This window comes from Pyrus communis, chromosome 1 (assembly GCF_963583255.1).
Source record: "Pyrus communis chromosome 1, drPyrComm1.1, whole genome shotgun sequence".
In the NCBI taxonomy this organism is placed as follows: Eukaryota; Viridiplantae; Streptophyta; class Magnoliopsida; order Rosales; family Rosaceae; genus Pyrus; species Pyrus communis.
The window spans coordinates 40400853-40419675 of record NC_084803.1 but is presented as its reverse complement, the minus strand read 5'-3'; the positions used below and the strand labels follow the sequence as shown (position 1 = coordinate 40419675).

The following is an 18823-nucleotide window of genomic DNA, read 5'->3' as shown; positions in this document are numbered from 1 at the left end:
GGGATACTACACTTTGAAACAAAAATATTTGTTATAATTAATTTACCCAAATGGATAAATGCATAGGCAAAGAAAGAACAGAAAATTGTCTTGGAGATGAGGGCTGAATGGCTTTACAGCCTTTATTGCATGCTACATTCACAGTTGTGGGTTTGCTTTTTCAAGGGTATACACCCAGCAAAGCCCAAATGTTTGAATTATGCATCTTTCTTTATTTTATTTTATTTAATCAAATATATATTTATGTTTCAATTGTGATATGTGACGAAGAAAACCAGGTTCTTGTGGTGTGCCAGTTTGATTGGCACAAGACTTTGGTGTAAATAAAATACAATTTGGTCATGTGCTGATAGCTCACACAAGGTAAGGTGTGACATCAGGTTGTTGCGTTACATCTACCAAATTATATATTTGCTTTTGTAATAAATGATTGAAAAAGTAAGATGATGTTACAAAGAGAAGCTGTCTTATTTTGTATACATAAAAAACCTTAGTGAAAGCATCGTTGATAGAACCTTTGAAGGCAATATATCAAGTCAAAGTTCTAATACCATTTCTCTTAATCATTAATGAAAATTGAAGGGTTTTATTGTAAAAAAACGTGCAATGTTCCTCAACTTTGAAAGGCAACTCTCTTCATTTTGCATATCTTTGAACATTTTTATTCTGTAGTATGCACTAATGTTTTTTCATTAGACTCTTATTTTGGGGTATGTAAACTTGAAAGACAAATGTTTTTTTATTTTTTATGTTTTGAACTAATATTTATGTGACAATGTGGTATGTATATATTAATTTAGTATTATGTTTTACATTTTTTTGTTTTTCATTTTCATTATATTTTATTTAAATATATTTTTCTTAACGGGTAATGGGTCGGGTCATATTACCTGATAATATTAACGGATCGATTTTAGGTCAGGCCATATTACCCCGTTTATTTTACACAAGTTTTACACGACACGACCCGTTAAACTATTATGTATGACACGAAAACGACACAAACACGAAAAATACGATATGAATACCAAATCTAGTTACGCGAATAAAAACATAAACGATTATGATAAATAACCGCGTTATCCTTCTGCCATAACCATTACTCTTCCCCGATCCAACCCCTCGAAATCATTTACTCTAGCAAAAGTGAAGCTGGCCCTTGGTAATAAGTGACGAATGAGATCCCATAGCAGATGAAGAGTCAAATGAAAGGTTTTGAGTCAAAAAATAAAAAATTGAACTAAAAAGCATGGATGCAATTATTTGTTCAAAAGTAAAATACTAATAAAAGAAAGTCCATATCGTAGGCGGTCATTGGTGGTGTCCGCATGACGACTTCATAATAATGCTATTCTTGAGTTTCTCAGTCGATTCAGTATTGAACGAGTATCCTCTTTTGGATTTTCTTTGGAAGAATCTTACGAATTATTAAATTATGTTCGTTTATTTCTTTGGAAGAATCTTACGAATTATTAAATTATGTTCGTTTATTGATATTATACGGTCAATTTTTATCAATTATTATTCATATTTAGTTTTAAACAAAAATATTTAAAATGATTTCTGACTGTACGATGAACGGATACAATCTGAAGATTCTCAAGATTCTCACAAAGAAAATCCGAAAAGGATCCTCATTCTTCAATTTTGGCAAATTATTTAATGTAAGATAAATGTTAAGGAGATTGTTTTAAATCAAAATTCTTGAGTATTTTGACACATTGCAGTTTAACTTAATTTTCATACTAATACTATAAATTATTATTAAAAAATATAATGTGAGAAAAAGTACATAGAAAGTCTCAATTTTGACAGTTTTCTATTTTCCATGGACGTAGAAGCCAAAAACATGTTATCTTTTCATTTGATATCGAAACTATCGGAGGAAGAAGAAAACTTGTTTCACACATAAGATACGATACCTTTTATTTTAAAAAGAAATAAAAAGAAAGACGATTACGTAATTGCAAACGTCGTCAAAGGTATCAATCATCAAAAAAAAAAAAAAAAAAAAAAAAAAAACGGATTTGAAAACGGAGCCGCCCGGCCAACCACTGAAAATCTGCATCTGCCCCATTTTAAGGGGAAGGGGAAGGGGAAGGTGGAGGAGAAGGCGACGTGGACCCAGATGGAGTCAGTCAGTCAGTCATCCCACTGTGCTAGCCCTCTTCCGCCTCTCCCGAAACGCATAAATACCCAACGTGAGAGCAGATCAAATAAAAAAACCAAACACAAAACTCAGGGTCGAGCTCTGAACCCAGTTGAATTGAAATGGCTACCACTAATCAAGCTCAAGGAGCTGGTCCCGCAATCCCTCTCCTTTCTCCTTACAAATTTGGGAAGTTCAATCTTTCTCATAGGTAACTTAACTCACTCGCTCAGTCTTTTCTACGATTATATTCTTCTACATTCTTCTACATTCTGTATTGATTTCGTAGACTTATTCTGCTTGAGCAGTTGAGATTTGGGCTGTTGGGTTCTGTTCATTTGGAAACAGGGTTGCAGAAAATCCCGGTTTTCTTACAAGAAAAATGAAATTACTGCTTAGTTTTTGGGCAAAGTTGCAGGTTACTGGGCAGTTTTTCTGCTTGCCTACGCAAGAATCCTGAATTTTCAGAATTAAAAGCAGTAACTTTGATAGGATGGTTTGTTATTTAACATTTGGATGTTCACATTACTTGTAGAATTGTAAAGCTTGGAATTGGTTTAGTTTGATTGGTTGGATAACCCTGGTTTTGTTTGCGAGTTTGAGTTGCAACTTGCAACAGATAATGTGCTGCAACTTTTGGGTCAGTTTGTCTTGATGTTTGCCATGAATTACTTGCTTTTGTTCAAGATTGTTTGATTGTCGAATTCCTAGACGCGCTCGTGCAGTATACACCCGTTGTATCTTTGAAGTTGTGACTATATCTTAGCAACTAAAGTAGTCAACTCTTAAAGAAAATAAACTGGGATAGATGTTACTGAAATTTGCTGTAAGCCCCAGACCTTGAAACCAAATATACGCATAGATGATCCCTAGAACCGACTGACATACGATTTGATATCGTTTCCCAAGACCTAAATGGTACATCATGGGTTGTGAACTCTGAACCACTCATCACTCCTGAGTTAGTACTTGATCTTGACCGGAAATTACTTAATTCATCTTTGGTATTCAATGCAATTGGCTACGGAAAGTATATCTCCTTTCTGGATTTTTGGTCGTATTACTTAAATCGTGTTCTGTTTAGCAAGATCTGATGATATCATACATGTCATAGGCCATGTAGTAGGTGTATTCTGATGATATACTTCTTCCTTGCTTTCTGCAGAGTTGTATTAGCACCATTGACTAGACAGCGATCATACGGAAATGTTCCTCAGCCGCATGCCATCTTATATTACTCACAGAGAACATCTAAGGGGGGTCTTCTCATAGCTGAAGCCACTGGAGTTTCTGACACAGCTCAAGGGTAACTTCACAAACATTAGCTTTTTTTCAAGTTTCTTTTATGTGAAATTTTAGATGGAAAACATACATTTAGATGTGTACTTTCTTCATTTCAAAGTTTGATAACATTTTTGTTTTTTAATATGCGAAGGTACCCAGATACTCCTGGTATATGGACAAAGGAGCAAGTTGAAGCATGGAAACCCATTGTTGATGCTGTTCATGCTAAAGGTGGCATCTTCTTCTGTCAGATTTGGCATGTGGGGAGGGTTTCAAATACGGGTGCGCTTTTATGACTTCACTTTGTGTCATTGAAGGCGTTTGGATCATAAGTGAAAAGTTAGGCCATTGAAGCATCATAAAGCTGCCTTTATATTCCTGTAATAGAAATCTTTCGGATTGTGATTCTATCAATATTTTCTTACAGGGTTTCAGCCAAATGGGCAAGCTCCAATCTCTTCTACTGACAAGCCACTAACCCCCCAAATACGATCTAATGGCATTGATGTTGCTGATTTTTCTCCTCCAAGGCGATTAAGGACAGATGAAGTCCCACAAATAGTCAATGATTTTAGACTTGCTGCAAGGAACGCTATAGAAGCTGGTAATTTGTCTTTACTTAAGTACGAAATAAAATTAGTGAGAACTCAAAATTACTTTCAACAGAAGCAAACAAACCATCTCTAATCTTACAAATGTAGTTAAAGGCGTTAATTGCAGTTTAACTAGATGTGTGACAATAGTTCATGCTAGATTACAAATAATATTTGGTGCACTGAAATGGGTTGTCTGATATACAGGCTTTGATGGAGTAGAAATTCATGGGGCCCATGGATACCTTATTGATCAGTTTCTGAAAGATCAAGTGAATGATCGAACAGACCAATATGGGGGATCATTGGAGAATCGTTGTCGATTTGCTCTGGAAGTCGTTGAAGCTGTTGTTAATGAGATAGGAGCGGATAAAGTTGGAATTAGATTATCTCCATTTGCCAGCTATATGGAATCAGGGGATTCAGATCCGAAAGCGTTGGGCCTTTATCTGGCCAATTCGTTGAACAAATATGGGATCCTGTACTGCCATATGGTTGAGCCTAGGATGAAGACAGTTGGAGAAAAAAGTGATTGCCCCCACAGTCTTGTACCCATGAGAAAGGCTTTTAATGGTACCTTCATTGCTGCTGGTGGTTATGACAGGGAAGATGGGAACAATGCTGTGGCTGAGGGCCGTGCAGATCTTATTGCTTATGGTCGTTGGTTCTTGGCTAACCCAGACTTGCCGAAGAGGTTTGAGCTTAATGCTCCTCTGAACGAGTACAACAGAAACACTTTCTACGTGTCTGAACCGGTTATTGGCTACACTGATTATCCGTTCCTTGACACCACTGCATAGGATTCGTTCAGCATATGGAAGCTTATACACTCTTATCTTTCTTAAATTCTCGCATTATTCTGCGTACATGTTTTCTTGTTGCTTTTCTTGCACGGTTTGGATAACTAGAGAAAATAATAAATTGAGGGGCAGAAGTTGGCTGACGACATTGTAAAGTTCTCATTTGTATAATAAGTTTCTGCATTGTTCAATCTGTATCAAGTTCAAGTGTAGTGTTGTATAGACCTGGCAAACGGGTCGTGTCGTGTCACACCCGTTATCTTAACGGGTCCTTAACAGGTCGTGTCACTTTACCCAACGGGTAAAGTGACCCGACCCGTTATGACCCGTTAAGAAAAAAATATATTTTTTTTAAAATTTGCACATACCACACATTGCGACATAAATATTACTTGAAAACATTAAAACATTTCTCGTTCAAGTACTATATCTACACTCGAAAATGAAAGCCTAATAAAAAAAATAATACATACACTACTAATCTATTACAAATATTAAATGTGCAAGGATAAAGAGTTTTTGTTTTTAAGATTGACTAACACTTAGAGTTTATTTATACTTTTATTAAGTATAACATAAGATTTTGTGGTATCCACTTGTGTAAATATTTTAAATTGAAGATCGAATTCATTCATTGTATTCATATAGGGTCAAGGAGTGTAGTTATAAAAAATCATCAAAATCGGAGTTAAAATAACCGTTAAATCGTGATTTTTCGTTTATAACCGTTGAAAAGCTTTGTCCCGTTACTTGATCTCTGAATGTTTTTTTTTTGTGATTTTTTGCTGATGTGATCTCCAAGCATATACAAACAATTTTGACGGTTTGGATCGTTGAAATTAGTTTTGGAGAATTCGTAAAACGATAGATTGACTAACGCTTAGAGTTTATTTATACTTTTATTAAGTATAACATAAGATTTTGTGGTATCCACTTGTGTAAATATTTTAAATTGAAGATCGAATTCATTCATTGTATTCATATAGGGTCAAGGAGTGTAGTTATAAAAAATCATCAAAATCGGAGTTAAAATAACCGTTAAATCGTGATTTTTCGTTTATAACCGTTGAAAAGCTTTGTCCCGTTACCTGATCTCTGAATGTTTTTTTTTTTGTGATTTTTTGCTGATGTGATCTCCAAGCATATACAAACAATTTTGACGGTTTGGATCGTTGAAATTAGTTTTGGAGAATTTGTAAAACGATAGATTGACTAACGCTTAGAGTTTATTTATACTTTTATTAAGTATAACATAAGATTTTGTGGTATCCACTTGTGTAAATATTTTAAATTGAATATCGAATTCATTCATTGTATTCATATAGGGTCAAGGAGTGTAGTTATAAAAAATCATCAAAATCGGAGTTAAAATAACCGTTAAATCGTGATTTTTCATTTATAACCGTTGAAAAGCTTTGTCCCGTTTACTTGATCTCTGAATGTTTTTTTTTTGTGATTTTTTGCTGATGTGATCTCCAAGCATATACAAACAATTTTGACGGTTTGGATCGTTGAAATTAGTTTTGAAGAATTCGTAAAACGATAGATTGACTAACACTTAGAGTTTATTTATACTTAGATTCACCACTTCTATTAATTTTTATTTTTCCCTCTCTTTTTTGTTTCATTTTCAACTTTTTCTTATCATTTTCACTTTTCCCTCCAACATCTTTCCCTAATTGAATTCCCTCACTTTTTTGTTTTATTTTCAACTTTTCTTAACATTTTCATTTTCCCTCCATTTTTTTTTTCAAAAAGGGCGGCAAGTTGGCAAATGGCAATGGCAAGAAATTGATTATTGAAATTTGAGAATGGAAACAAATCGCATCTGAGTCCTGACGCATCAAATTTCAATGAATGCAAAATCATGCAAATATGCAATGCATGATCATGCATATTAAATTATTAATTAATAATTATTATAGTTTTTATAAAATTTAATATATATATATATAATTAGTATAGATAGACTTAATATTTTGGGGGTATAATTATTATAGTATATATAATTATTATAATTATTATAAATTTTATAGTTAATTTAATATATATATATATTTATTATAATTTTTAGGGGTATAAAATTGTAAAATTAATGTATATAATTATTACAGTATTTTTTGAGGGTTATAAAATTATAAAAATAATATTCTGCTTATCGTGTATCGTGTTTACCCACGTGTATACCCGACCCAACCCGTTATCTTAACAGGTGCTTATCGGGTTACCCGATAAGACCCGATTCGTTATCGTGTCGACCCAAACACCTATTAATTTCGTATCGTGTCGTGTCGGGTTATCGGGTCGTGTCAGAAATTGCCAGGTCTAGTGTTGTAGCTTGTGGTTACTTGAACATGCTAACTGATTGCATGCCCAATGAGTTTAATAAAGATAGTTTGTGATGATCTTATATTATGATTATTGGAAATTAACAGTATAATTAATCTCTAGACGTTTGACTGTACATCTGTTCATCTGGCTTTTGGATATATCTTTGATTCGTAAGTTTCTGCATAACATATTTTTCAATTGAAACCTGTCACTATATTCAATTGAGAATTTGAGAAAATTTAATGGATTTATAAATCCTTGGATCTTTATGGAGTTTAATTGATTTGTAGAAATTCCATATAAATTTTTATTCAATTTTCCCGAAATCTCATGAGGAGATGTGAGATTTGTGGATGCTTAAAATACATTACAAAATATCTCAAATTCCCTCAAATTCCTCATCCTTTTCAAATTATTTAAAATCAATTTCTAATTGAATACACCTGAAATGTTATAAACTTTTTAAAAATCCTAATTGAATACACTCGGATTTCTAAAGATTTTAATAAACTATCTTAAAATTTTAATTGAATACACCTTGAATTTTAGAGAATCACTTAAAATTCTGATTGAATACTTAGTTTCATTAAAAAAATTTTAAAATCCCAATTGAATACACCCCCATAAAAAAACGTAATTCATCCTTACAATGAATCTATATTCCCAAAAAAATTACGATTATAGAAAAATAGTGATCCGAAAAAAAAAAAAAAAAAAAACTTCCATGTAACAGCTTTGAATAAATCTTAACTTTATTTCTGAGAAAGTTTTACACGATAGAGAGTATGCCCATTGTGTTAAAAGCACTCGTTAGGGAACCTGCATAAAATATTTTTTGCACAAAGCTAGCAACCTTGTCATTTTCCATTGTAATCGTGCAATGCTACTTGATTGGAGCCTTTTATTTCTGGACTATTTAATTTGTCATAAATTCATTGATTAATTAAGGTTCTCATTTTGAAGATTTATGAGAACCAAATGCATATTAGCCATAATATTATATTAGTTTGTATCCAGAATCTTAAATATTTGATAATTAATAAAACAAAAGCGAAAATGAGTTTTCATGGATTTTAAGTTGGTTTTTCTTTATTAAGTTGTCAAATATTTCAAGCGATCTAAACTAATATAATTTTGTAGCTAATAAGCATTTAGTCTCACACATCCTCAAAATTATGACCTTAGGCCATCTCCAACCGAAATGATTGAACAGTATCGGGCTATACTTATATATCGTCACCGAAGTAGCTAAACATAACCCTCTCAATAATTATTTAGTTTTAAGTTTATGTATTAAATTTATTGGTTAATTTAAATTATATTTCTGTTGGATGTTTTCAAACATAGTTGTTGAATTTGACTCAAATAGTGCAGTAGAGGAGCTGGGCCCCAAAAAAGGGTTAAGAAGGGGGCTACATTTAGCCAGCCTAATGCCCATTTAGCCAAATGATGACTTGGTGAGCTCGATGGAATTATAGTCTAGCTATCCATCGGAAATTGATGGAGCTATGTTTAGCTCATTCGGTTAAGAATATTATATGGATATAATCTAACACTGTTAATTTCAAATTATGTTTTTTACAAAATTACAATTTTAGACGGAGTTATGTTTTAATCCTTCTGGTTGGGGAGGGCCTTAAGGACCTAAACAATATACTATTCAAACCATGGCCTAATAATGCAGGATGAAAAAGCAAAATCGAAATGGACATGCGGCTGGCATTACACCCGCATTCCGTGGACGTCCTTTTTCATGGGGAAAACTGGTGAATTTTCATCCCACGCAAACGTAATCACAGACCTCATCAAACCTTCCTACCTCTCTTCACCTAATCGGTTTAATTAATGCTTTGGAGAGATCCATCATCCACCCACCGACGTCCGACGCCGCCACCTCCACACAAGGGAGGGGAGATGTGGGACCCAGCCTTCTCTGACTTTTGTGGAGGAAAGCTGCAGGGCGGACTTTTAAGCTCCTACTGAACGTATAAAGACCCAATTGGGTCCTGTATTCATTCCTTCCTTCCTTCCTTCCTTCATCCCAGAATCCAGTACAAAAGGTCAAGTGCAAGATCAGGTGGCAGACGACCGACTCGAATTCTGAGATGTCTGCTGCTGCTCAACCTCCCACAATTCCTCTCCTCACTCCCCACAAATTGGGAAACTTCAATCTTTCTCATAGGTGCTTAAAACTTTCGTACATTTTTCCTATTTGTTTACTATTTTAAATTTCTCTGTCGTGTAATTGTTTAATTTAATTGATTCGGGCGTTATTTTAATAATGTTGTAAAAAACTATGAGAGGAGATCCGAACTTGGATTCGGAGAGTAGCTAGGTCTGTAGATGGCTATTGGCTAACAAGAAAAATAGAAGATGAAATTACTGCTTGTCTATATTCAAGTTTAGCGTACTGTGTAGTTTATTCATGTGTGTGTGTCAAATATAGCTATTCAAAAAAGAAGAAACATTCCTTGTCTCCTTCCCCAAATCATAGAATCCGGATCCTCTTTGTGAGGATTTCAGATCTGTAAATCTTGTTCGTTCATCGTACATGGTGAGTTAAAAATTATTTTAAATATTTTTATTTAAAATTAAACACAACCAGTTCTTTACAAAAACTGACCGATGTACGATGAACAGATCTTCAAAATCCTCATCAAAATAATCCGGAAAGTATTCTGTTGGTATAAAATAGTACAGATGTTGGGAAGGAGACAAGAAGTGTCTTTGTAACTGTATCTTCGTCTATAAAATAGTACAAATGTTACAAATTAAAGGAAAACAATAGTACATTTGAGTTATTTCATTGATTAATCGTTGAAAATAGATGCAACTGATCGTTACAAATTAAGTGTCCTTTCGCCCATGGTCTTCGTAAGACATTGCTTTGTTTAGGTTGTGTTTGGTAACGATTTCGTATTTGATTTTTAGTTTTTAATTTTAAGTGAAAGGTAGAGAAAATGCATGATATAAGAGGAGGAGAAAGGGGGAAGGGATGGATGAGGGACAAAACGTGCATGGAATGATATCAAAAATAAAGAACATAAAGCAAATTCAGATAGTCTACGATTCAGGTTTTTATTTCACACTTTTTCGTCCCAAATTCCTTCTTCCTCCCTCGTTTCTCTTTTTTAACTAAAACAAGAAAACTAAAAGCGAATTTGTTATCAAGAAAACTAAAAGCGAACATAAAGCAAACTAATGCTTCCTACAAAGTTTGAAGGTTGTATTTATGGTTTATTATATGTTTTTCCTCTTTAGAATTGTATTTTCACCGTTGACGACTAGATACAGATCTTTCGATAATGTTCCTCAGCCACATTCCGTCTTGTTCACTCTGTATTTATAATTTACAATTTCTTTTTACTTTCCAGAATTGTTTTAGCACCATTAACCAGACAGAGATCATATAACAATGTTCCTCAACCACATGCTATCTTATATTACTCTCAGAGAGCATCGAACGGGGGTCTTCTCATAGCCGAAGCCACTGGAGTTTCCGACACAGCTCAAGGGTAATTTCAACAACAGTAGATTTATAGACTAACAAACATTTGAGGGTGCTTCTTTCGTTTCAAAGTTTGATGAAATCTTTGTTTCTTTAATATACGAAGGTACCCGCACACACCTGGTATATGGACAAAGGAGCAAGTTGAAGCCTGGAAACCCATTGTTGATGCTGTTCATGCTAAAGGTGGCGTCTTCTTCTGTCAGATTTGGCATGTTGGAAGGGTTTCTAATAGCGGTGTGTTTCTGACTTAACCTTTATGACCTCACTTTTACCATAGAATGCTTTGTTAACATGAGTGAATAATTAGACCGATTAAGAAGTTCGATGTATAACATAAAGGTGTATGCATCAGAAGGAGCGAGTGATTATAATTGACAACATTGTTGCTCAAATGACGATAAAACTTGGACTTGTTAAGTTCCGAGTTGGTGTTTTTAACATAACCCATAAGAAGGCACCACTTTTATGACCTTGCTGTTTCGGAAGCATTGTTATTATTATTATTGGATGGGAAGAAGTTTGATGTTAACATAACTCAGAATTCAGAACTAGTATATATAGCACGTGTGGTTCATCAGACCAAGCGATTTTATAGTAATTTGTAACAAAGGATTCCCACTTAAAAGAGTGCTACTGTGGATGTTTGTTACTGTCGTTAGACTTCAGGTTGTAATTCTCTCTCCTTGCTTACAGGTTATCAACCAAATGGGCAAGCTCCAATATCTTCTACTGACAAGCCGATACGATTAAATGGCATTGATGATTCTGAATTCACGCCTCCAAGACGATTAAGGACAGATGAAATTCCACAAATTGTCAATGATTTTAGACTTGCTGCAAGGAATTCTATTGAAGCTGGTAATTTGTCTTTACGTTAAAATGAAACAAAATTTACAAAAACTCAATTTGCCTCAAAGCTTGTGCAAAATAAATTGTGTTTGATCAGAGAAATGTAGTTAGAGATGGGATGGGGATTCTTCAAACTCTGGCCTGGGGGAGGGGGGGGGGGGTGGGTGGAGTTAAAAGCTCACTGCCATGGAGCTGCAAGCCCCCTCACATCTTGTTATTGAACTACATATTAACTAACCATTATTTGTTTGGTAATTCAGCGACAATGCTTAAGGTTCTAATACCGTCAGTATGTTGAAATTGTTAATTTGCTATATAGGCTTCGATGGAGTTGAAATTCATGGGGCGCATGGCTACCTTCTTGATCAGTTTCTGAAAGATCATGTGAATGATCGAACAGACCAATATGGTGGATCTCTAAAGAATCGTTGCCGCCTTCCTCTGGAAGTTGTTGAAGCTGTCGCTAATGAAATAGGAGCAGATAAAGTTGGAATTAGATTATCTCCATTTGCTGACTATATGGACTCAGGGGATTCAAATCCAAAAGAATTAGGCCTCTATATGGCCAATGCCTTGAACAAATATGGAATCGTGTACTGCCACATGGTTGAGCCGAGGATGAAGACAGTTGGAGAAAAAGCTGAAACCCACCAAAGTCTTCTTCCCATGAGAAAGTCTTTCCATGGTACCTTCATTGCTGCTGGTGGTTATGACAGGGAAGATGGAAACAGTGCTGTGGCCGAGGGCCGTGCAGATCTTATTGCTTATGGCCGTATTTTCTTGGCGAATCCGGATTTGCCAAAGAGATTTGAACTTAATGCTCCTCTAAACAAGTACAACAGAGAGACATTCTACATACATGATCCCGTCATTGGTTACACTGATTATCCATTTCTTGAAGCCACCACTTAAGTTTACCGCAAAGATGGAAGCTTGAACAATAGGGCTCCTTTGATTCATCCGATTGAGTCTGTACTATCTTAGATGGATTGTTTTCAACTATATTGTATTGTACTGTTGTATCTTATTGCATTATCTAGTATTGTAGTGTCCAATGTTTGGGAGGGTTCTGGACTTAGAGGCCGGAAAGGTTATACTTTCTGTTCAGTGTTGTACCGTATAATGGCCGGAATGAATAAGTAACATTTGTGAAAGAGGAAACTCAATTCTTATCCCTATACAAAGTACAACCAATTGATCCTAGTTGTGCCTTTTATTCTCAAGATGTTGAAGCCATTGACCGCATTTTGTCAGCTGACCATTTGCCTGAGATATTTGGAGCAGATGCGACTCAAATAGGTTTCTCTTTGGCAACTCTTACCTTCCTAAACTTGGAAAGATCCTTCTTTTATGTTGGCAAACATGGGATGCTTGATCATATCAGCTTTTATCATGTTTTAGATGAAGCTAATTTTGTGGCAGATGCTTTAACAAAGATATGTCATTCTATTGAGGCGTTTATTGAGGATTAACTCGTTTCCCTTAGATATTATCACTGCATAACTATTTTTATTCTTTGAGCGAAGGTTGTTTTAGAATCTTTGTCTTTGTAATATGTAATAACTCGTCCCAGAATTTACGGAACGAAAGGGCATTTTTATAATTTCACTAAGATCGGGATGTTTATTTTGAAATTATGCTTTTGGTCTTAATTGGTGTGCCCAAGGGGCCCACCCTTGATTTTTTTCCCCTGACCCAAATCCCTCATCTTTCTCTTCCTTCACAGCTCTCTCTTCTTCTCCCTCTCCCCGGTGTCCCTGGTGTGTAACTCTAAGACCTCTCTCCATCTCTCTTCCTTGTTGCATCCCATTCCCCCGAGCGCCATACACCTACACCCACTCCCTACAATAAACACCATCACCCATCACCATTGTTGGGCCATGCTCTTTCTCTCTCTCTCTCTCACTCTCCCTCCATCCTTCCCTCCCCTTCTCTATGAAGCACAGAGGCCACCCAACGTACTTAGCACACCCACATCTCCAATGAATTTCCACCATTTCCAAGTAGGTGAGCCTCGGAATCACCTCACCCTATCTTAATTTGGATGATTGGTTTGGTTGTTAAGTATGTATACCATTTTTTGTGAAGTTTTAGCTTGAAATCAACTCAGGGTTTTAAACCCAGTGCTTCAACGTTGGGCTGCGACTTTACATGGATTTCTCAACCACTTTCTGGCCATGGCTGGACCAAAAAGTGGTATGATTCTCTTCCTCTCCCTCGTGGCTTCATTTCATAGTTTCAACATGGAGTTTAGTGTAGTTTCGAGGTTGACTGGAGCTTGGGAAGCTCCGACTTTCGTCTCCGTGAGAACCAGTCTTAAAACCAGGTCGACCTAACCTGATAGCCCTAAACCCAGATCCATAACCCTAGTTCAGCCCAACTCGTTGGGCCATGGAACCCGGTCTAATTGCCCAGCCCAACCTTGCGGCCCAATCCAACTGAACCAGCCTAAACCCAGAACCCAGTTAGCGCATGGGTCCACGAGTGAGCACTGTTTTAGCCGGCGAGTGGAGCACGCATGCCTTCACCAGAGGTATTGTGCTCTATCGCCATCCACGGTGGTGATCTTGGCATCACCGGTAACTTTTTCGGCAACCTAAATCGGCGCGTGGCCATTCGAGTCGTCGCCCCGTAACGGTGTGTGGGGTTACCTAAGGTCCCCCCTATGTTTTTTGACGTCCTGAATTTGTTTATGAAGTCCGTTTCCTGAAATTCAATCATTATGGTAGAGTTTTATTAATTGGACCCTTTATGTGCTTAGGTGTAATTGTTTATGGCGTTTTCGTCCTCTCCTGTTTGCACGGCTCTTCAACGATGAAGTATCTGTGAGTGGACCCCTTCCAAAATGCATTATTTTACTATTAGAAATGCATACAAGAAAAGCATGATTTGTTGGTTACGTTTTATGAAACATTTATGAGAAAATTGGATTTACACTTTATGATATATTATGCTTTATCGACTTTACGTTCTTTGTGGTATATATGATTGATGGCTATATACCTACTTATGAATGTGATTCTAAGATATGATGTTTTAGTTACTGAGCTCCAATTTGAGATTGATATACATATATTTTCGAAATATTATGTTCATGTTTTTATGTGCTTATTTAGTGGTTACTCATACGATATGCCTATGGGCGAATGTCCTACATACATGTGAATGATACTGCCTACGGGTGAATGATACTGTCTATGGGCGAATGGTCCTACCTACGGGCGAATGAAATCATTAATTGGCTTCGGTCGGGTGATATAGGGCTTACAGGCTAATGATACTACCTACGGGCGAATGGTCATGCTTACGGGCGAATGAAATCATTAATTTGCTTCAGTCAGGTGATGTAGGACCTACATGAAAATGATACTGCCTTATGACGAATGATATTTATATATGGCTTCGGCTGGGCGTAGGTTGGTGGCTTCGGTTGGAAGATACTTATATATGGCTTCGGCCGAGAGATGTAGTGCTTTCAGGCGAATAAAGTTATATGTGTGTGTGTGTGCGCGCCTTTGTGCTACTACTATTCAACACATTATACACGATATATGTTTTACGAAAGGTTTTATGGCACGCTAGGGGTTTTTGGAAAAACATATTACTTATTATGCTATACGAGTTTTCTAAACCTGGGCGTTAATACGTTAAAGATTAACTGTTTTAGTATTACTTATATATCAACTTAGTCCACTCATGTTTTATTTTGCGGCCCCTCAGGACTTAGAATCGAGGCATACAATCCCAGTGTCAAGGCACTCCCGCATCGATATCTTTAAGTCCTCTCAGTGTAGTTGTATGCTCTGAACAGGTTCCACAATTGCATATTCCTTATAATTAAATTTACAAGTTTTATTTATGTTAGTTATTTCTTTCTAGTTCTTGTGCATCCTAATATGGCTTTGTCACATTCCGGTGTCTGCCAGCACATGCTTACCTTGGTGTTTGGAGAATATTAGGGTCGGGCGTGTATCAGAGCGTGGTTTGTTCAGAGCACACTTAGGATCTTCTGTTACTGTAGTTGTGTGTCGGTCATGACTTTATTTGGGTGTCACGACTTCCTAATTTGGTGCCATTTAGCGTAGTTGTACAAACCTTTCTTTGTTTGAGTTGTTACCTTCTTATGAAATACAAGAATTCGTGTCGGGATTGTGCTTATTGGTGACGAAATGGATTGTTGGATGACTTTCAACATCGGATCGATACTTTGCAATATGCGTTCCTTAAGAATTGCGGGCAAAGTCGGTTTTGCATTGAAGTGTTGTGAATTAGAAATCTCAATTTGAGGAAGTCTGGTTAAGACCAGCCGAAGATCTGAGATAACGATGCAACTCTGCAACATACGTTCCTTGGGAATTACGGCATAGTCGTATCTACATAAGAGTGGTGAAACGGAAAAATCTAAGTGGTTTGAGTTTGGGAGATCTAAAATAAAGATGTTACTCTGCAACATGCGATCCCTAGGAATAGCGGGCAGAGTCATATCTTTATGGAAATTGTTTGAAACATTCGAAGTGTGTGTTGGAGAAAGCGAGTAAGCATTAGACGTTGTGTAGTTCAGTAGGTGTTAGTTAGTGGGATCGAATCAATGTCCTTGGACTCGCTTCCACTGAGGAAATTCATGTGGATCTTTAGAACAACTCTCGATGATTGTTCTATCGATAACCTTCTTGCTTACTTCAACCACAAGGTCAAGTTCACAAAACGTTGATTGTCAGCTGCACGTCAAATTCTTTGAGTTTTGTTTAGTAGATTTTTTTCTTGGGAGTTCCTTTGGTAGTATACATTATTCTCATCAATTTCCAAAAGGGGTTACGACCGTTGGAAATTGAAAATCCTTACAAGATGTTGTAAAATACAAAATGTCTTTGGTCTTGTCAAATCCTATCAGCAGTTCTTAACTATTCTTTGAGCTTAGACCTACGATGTTGACGACGAACAAAGTTTCTGACAACGAGGTATTGTTTCATCTGATCGTAGCTTTTATACTATTCGAATTTCTGTGGTGTGTATTATTAAATTTTGGCTACACATTGATGCAGTAAGATCGAGTAACATGTGTACCTCTTGACGATTGGAACTGCATGATGTGAACCAACCTATCTTTGTGCTAGAGCTGACAATGACCTTTCTCGCTGTAAAATCTGGTAACATTTTCTCTATAGTGAGAAATGTTGCGTCCTTTTTTACCAAAGAAGTTGTAGTGTGTTTTCACACAGAAATAATTGAGTTTATGACTAAAAAGGTGGATGGAACTCATTGGTGAGTTAATTGCACTTTTGAGTACCATCATGGTCGGGCAACTGTCGTATCTGATGCTCTTAATCGGAAATCCCATGGACAATTTACTTCTATCAGAACTATCCATATCCAACTATCGTTTTCTCTCTGAAGAATTAGTTTTGCTTTGGTGTTCGACCCACGGTGAGTATTGTTGGCTCACATTTCAGCGAATGCCATGCATGCTGGCAATATTAAATTGTATCACTGTTTTCATCCATTTTATTACTGGCATTGTCTGAATGGAATGTCGCTGAATATGTGAGTAGATGTCTAATTTACTAGTAAGTGGAAGTGGTGAGATGGAAGCCATTGGGCTAATCTCAATTTCCTTCTATTCTTGTTTGGAGGTGGGAAGAAATTCCCATGATTGTTCTTCTTGGGATGTCGAGGACCCACTAAGGATGTGAATAGAAATGGGTGAATGTCACCATAGATTTCCGATACAAACTATCTTGTACACGTGGAGACTATGATGATGTTTCAGTATTTGTTGATCAACTCATTCGTAATATTATTTACCCGTTCGAGAGGACTATTCTTCGACCATTTGGCAAAATTATTCATTCGAGATTACTTTAGACTACCACCCGAGTCGAGTCCACATTCAACCATCTCAACTTGCCACCACAGAATCAAGTTAGGTATTTACACGTATTCTTGCATCAAAGCTACGCTTTCACTCCAGTTATCTTATGCTTTAGATTTGTTGGACTTGTTTTGACCCTTAAATTCGTGAATGTTCACTTAGCCTTCTCGGCATAGCTATTCGCTAAATCTGAGAAAAAACTTTTCAAAGAATCAGCTTGCGTAGGTGTTGTGAATTTCATTGTTCTGGTTCTCGGTGTACGTCATTTTTGTACCCCATCGTGATGCGCGTTTCACTTCTAAGTTTTGTGAAGTTTTCATGAAGGCCTTGTGTACTAAGTTGTTTGTCTTGTATTGCATTTTTATTTGCAGACTGTTGGACAATCTGAATGAACTATATAGATCTTCAAAGATGTGTTGTGTTCTTTTGATTTATGGTCTCTGAATGATTAGATTTTGCACCGATCTCTTTTGGAGTAGTTACGACGATAGTTTTATTTTTAGTTTGTATGGCACTATTTGATACTTGGTATGCTATATTTTATTGGCAGCACTGGTTAGATAGTAAAGTTTTGCGAATTGGTTTTTAGATTTTAGATTTTATGATTTGAGAAACTGTGTGCTTATGTTGTTGTCACCTTGGTGGTTGGACAAATTGGTATGTTTGCACCCTTAGGAAATTACTACTTGCTTATCGAGACAATAATGTGTTGTCGATATCGCAGGCAGCCGACTGTGATATCGATGGCTTATTCGTTGGGTTCGTTAAGCAAGTGGACAAGTAGACCCATCTACGATAGTTGGTACTGTGTTTAGTTATTGTTGGGGCTTAACCCAAATACACATCTATTCTCGAAGTACATGACGTTACGAATGCTTGGGCGAGACCCACTTCCATTTTCGATTTTGATTTTTAGTACAAGTATTTTGTTTTACCTTATATTAGTTATATATATTGTATTTTTGATGTTACAAATGTTTGGTCGAGTCATTTCCACTTTCATTGTTAAGTTTAGTACGAGTTTTTTGACCTCTATGTTAGTACATATCTATTTTGACGTTATCGTCTTATATGTATTACATTATTATATATTATGACTTTATATCTTTATAAAGTATGTTTTTACTATTATGCTGATAGGGGGAGAAAGTAGGAGCTTAAAGGCATGAAAGAGGATTTTGCAACCTGTTTCCGACAGTGTGGCATATTCTCTTAGATGCAACCACTCTGACTTGATTTCTTATTTATACATATATTCTTTCTTATCTTCGTATTTATGTATAGTACATTATTTCAAATTTTGGGACGAAATTTTCTTAACGGGGGTATATTGTAACAACCCGTCCCGGAATTTATGGAAAAAGGGCATTTTTATAATTTCACTAAGATTGGGATATTTATTTTGAAATTATGCTTTTGGTCTTAATTAGTGTGCCC

At 36.2% G+C, this 18823-nt stretch overlaps 2 protein-coding genes across 2 annotated transcripts; both read left to right on the top strand.

Moving 5' to 3' along the window:
- Positions 1-2040: 2040 nt before the first annotated feature.
- LOC137736098 (putative 12-oxophytodienoate reductase 11) lies at positions 2041-5023 on the top strand. The gene is made up of 5 exons (XM_068475433.1): positions 2041-2360; positions 3315-3455; positions 3585-3715; positions 3861-4037; positions 4234-5023. The coding sequence occupies exons 1-5, from the start codon at positions 2272-2274 to the stop codon at positions 4824-4826; spliced, it is 1131 nt and encodes a 376-aa protein (XP_068331534.1). The 5' UTR covers positions 2041-2271; the 3' UTR covers positions 4827-5023.
- Positions 5024-8945: 3922 nt separating this feature from the next.
- On the top strand, positions 8946-12691 carry LOC137737266 (12-oxophytodienoate reductase 2-like). Its single transcript, XM_068476700.1, has 5 exons — positions 8946-9339; positions 10532-10672; positions 10772-10902; positions 11362-11526; positions 11837-12691. The coding sequence occupies exons 1-5, from the start codon at positions 9263-9265 to the stop codon at positions 12427-12429; spliced, it is 1107 nt and encodes a 368-aa protein (XP_068332801.1). The 5' UTR covers positions 8946-9262; the 3' UTR covers positions 12430-12691.
- The last annotated feature ends 6132 nt before the right edge of the window (positions 12692-18823 follow it).

Coding starts and splice junctions, on each gene's coding strand:
- LOC137736098 (XM_068475433.1), top strand. CDS start 2,272: ATGGCTACCACTAATCAAGCTCAAGGAGCTGGTCCCGCAATCCCTCTC. Junction 2,361..3,314: donor AAGTTCAATCTTTCTCATAG/GTAACTTAACTC, acceptor TGCTTTCTGCAG/AGTTGTATTAGCACCATTGA. Junction 3,456..3,584: donor GTTTCTGACACAGCTCAAGG/GTAACTTCACAA, acceptor TAATATGCGAAG/GTACCCAGATACTCCTGGTA.
- LOC137737266 (XM_068476700.1), top strand. CDS start 9,263: ATGTCTGCTGCTGCTCAACCTCCCACAATTCCTCTCCTCACTCCCCAC. Junction 9,340..10,531: donor AACTTCAATCTTTCTCATAG/GTGCTTAAAACT, acceptor TTTACTTTCCAG/AATTGTTTTAGCACCATTAA. Junction 10,673..10,771: donor GTTTCCGACACAGCTCAAGG/GTAATTTCAACA, acceptor TAATATACGAAG/GTACCCGCACACACCTGGTA.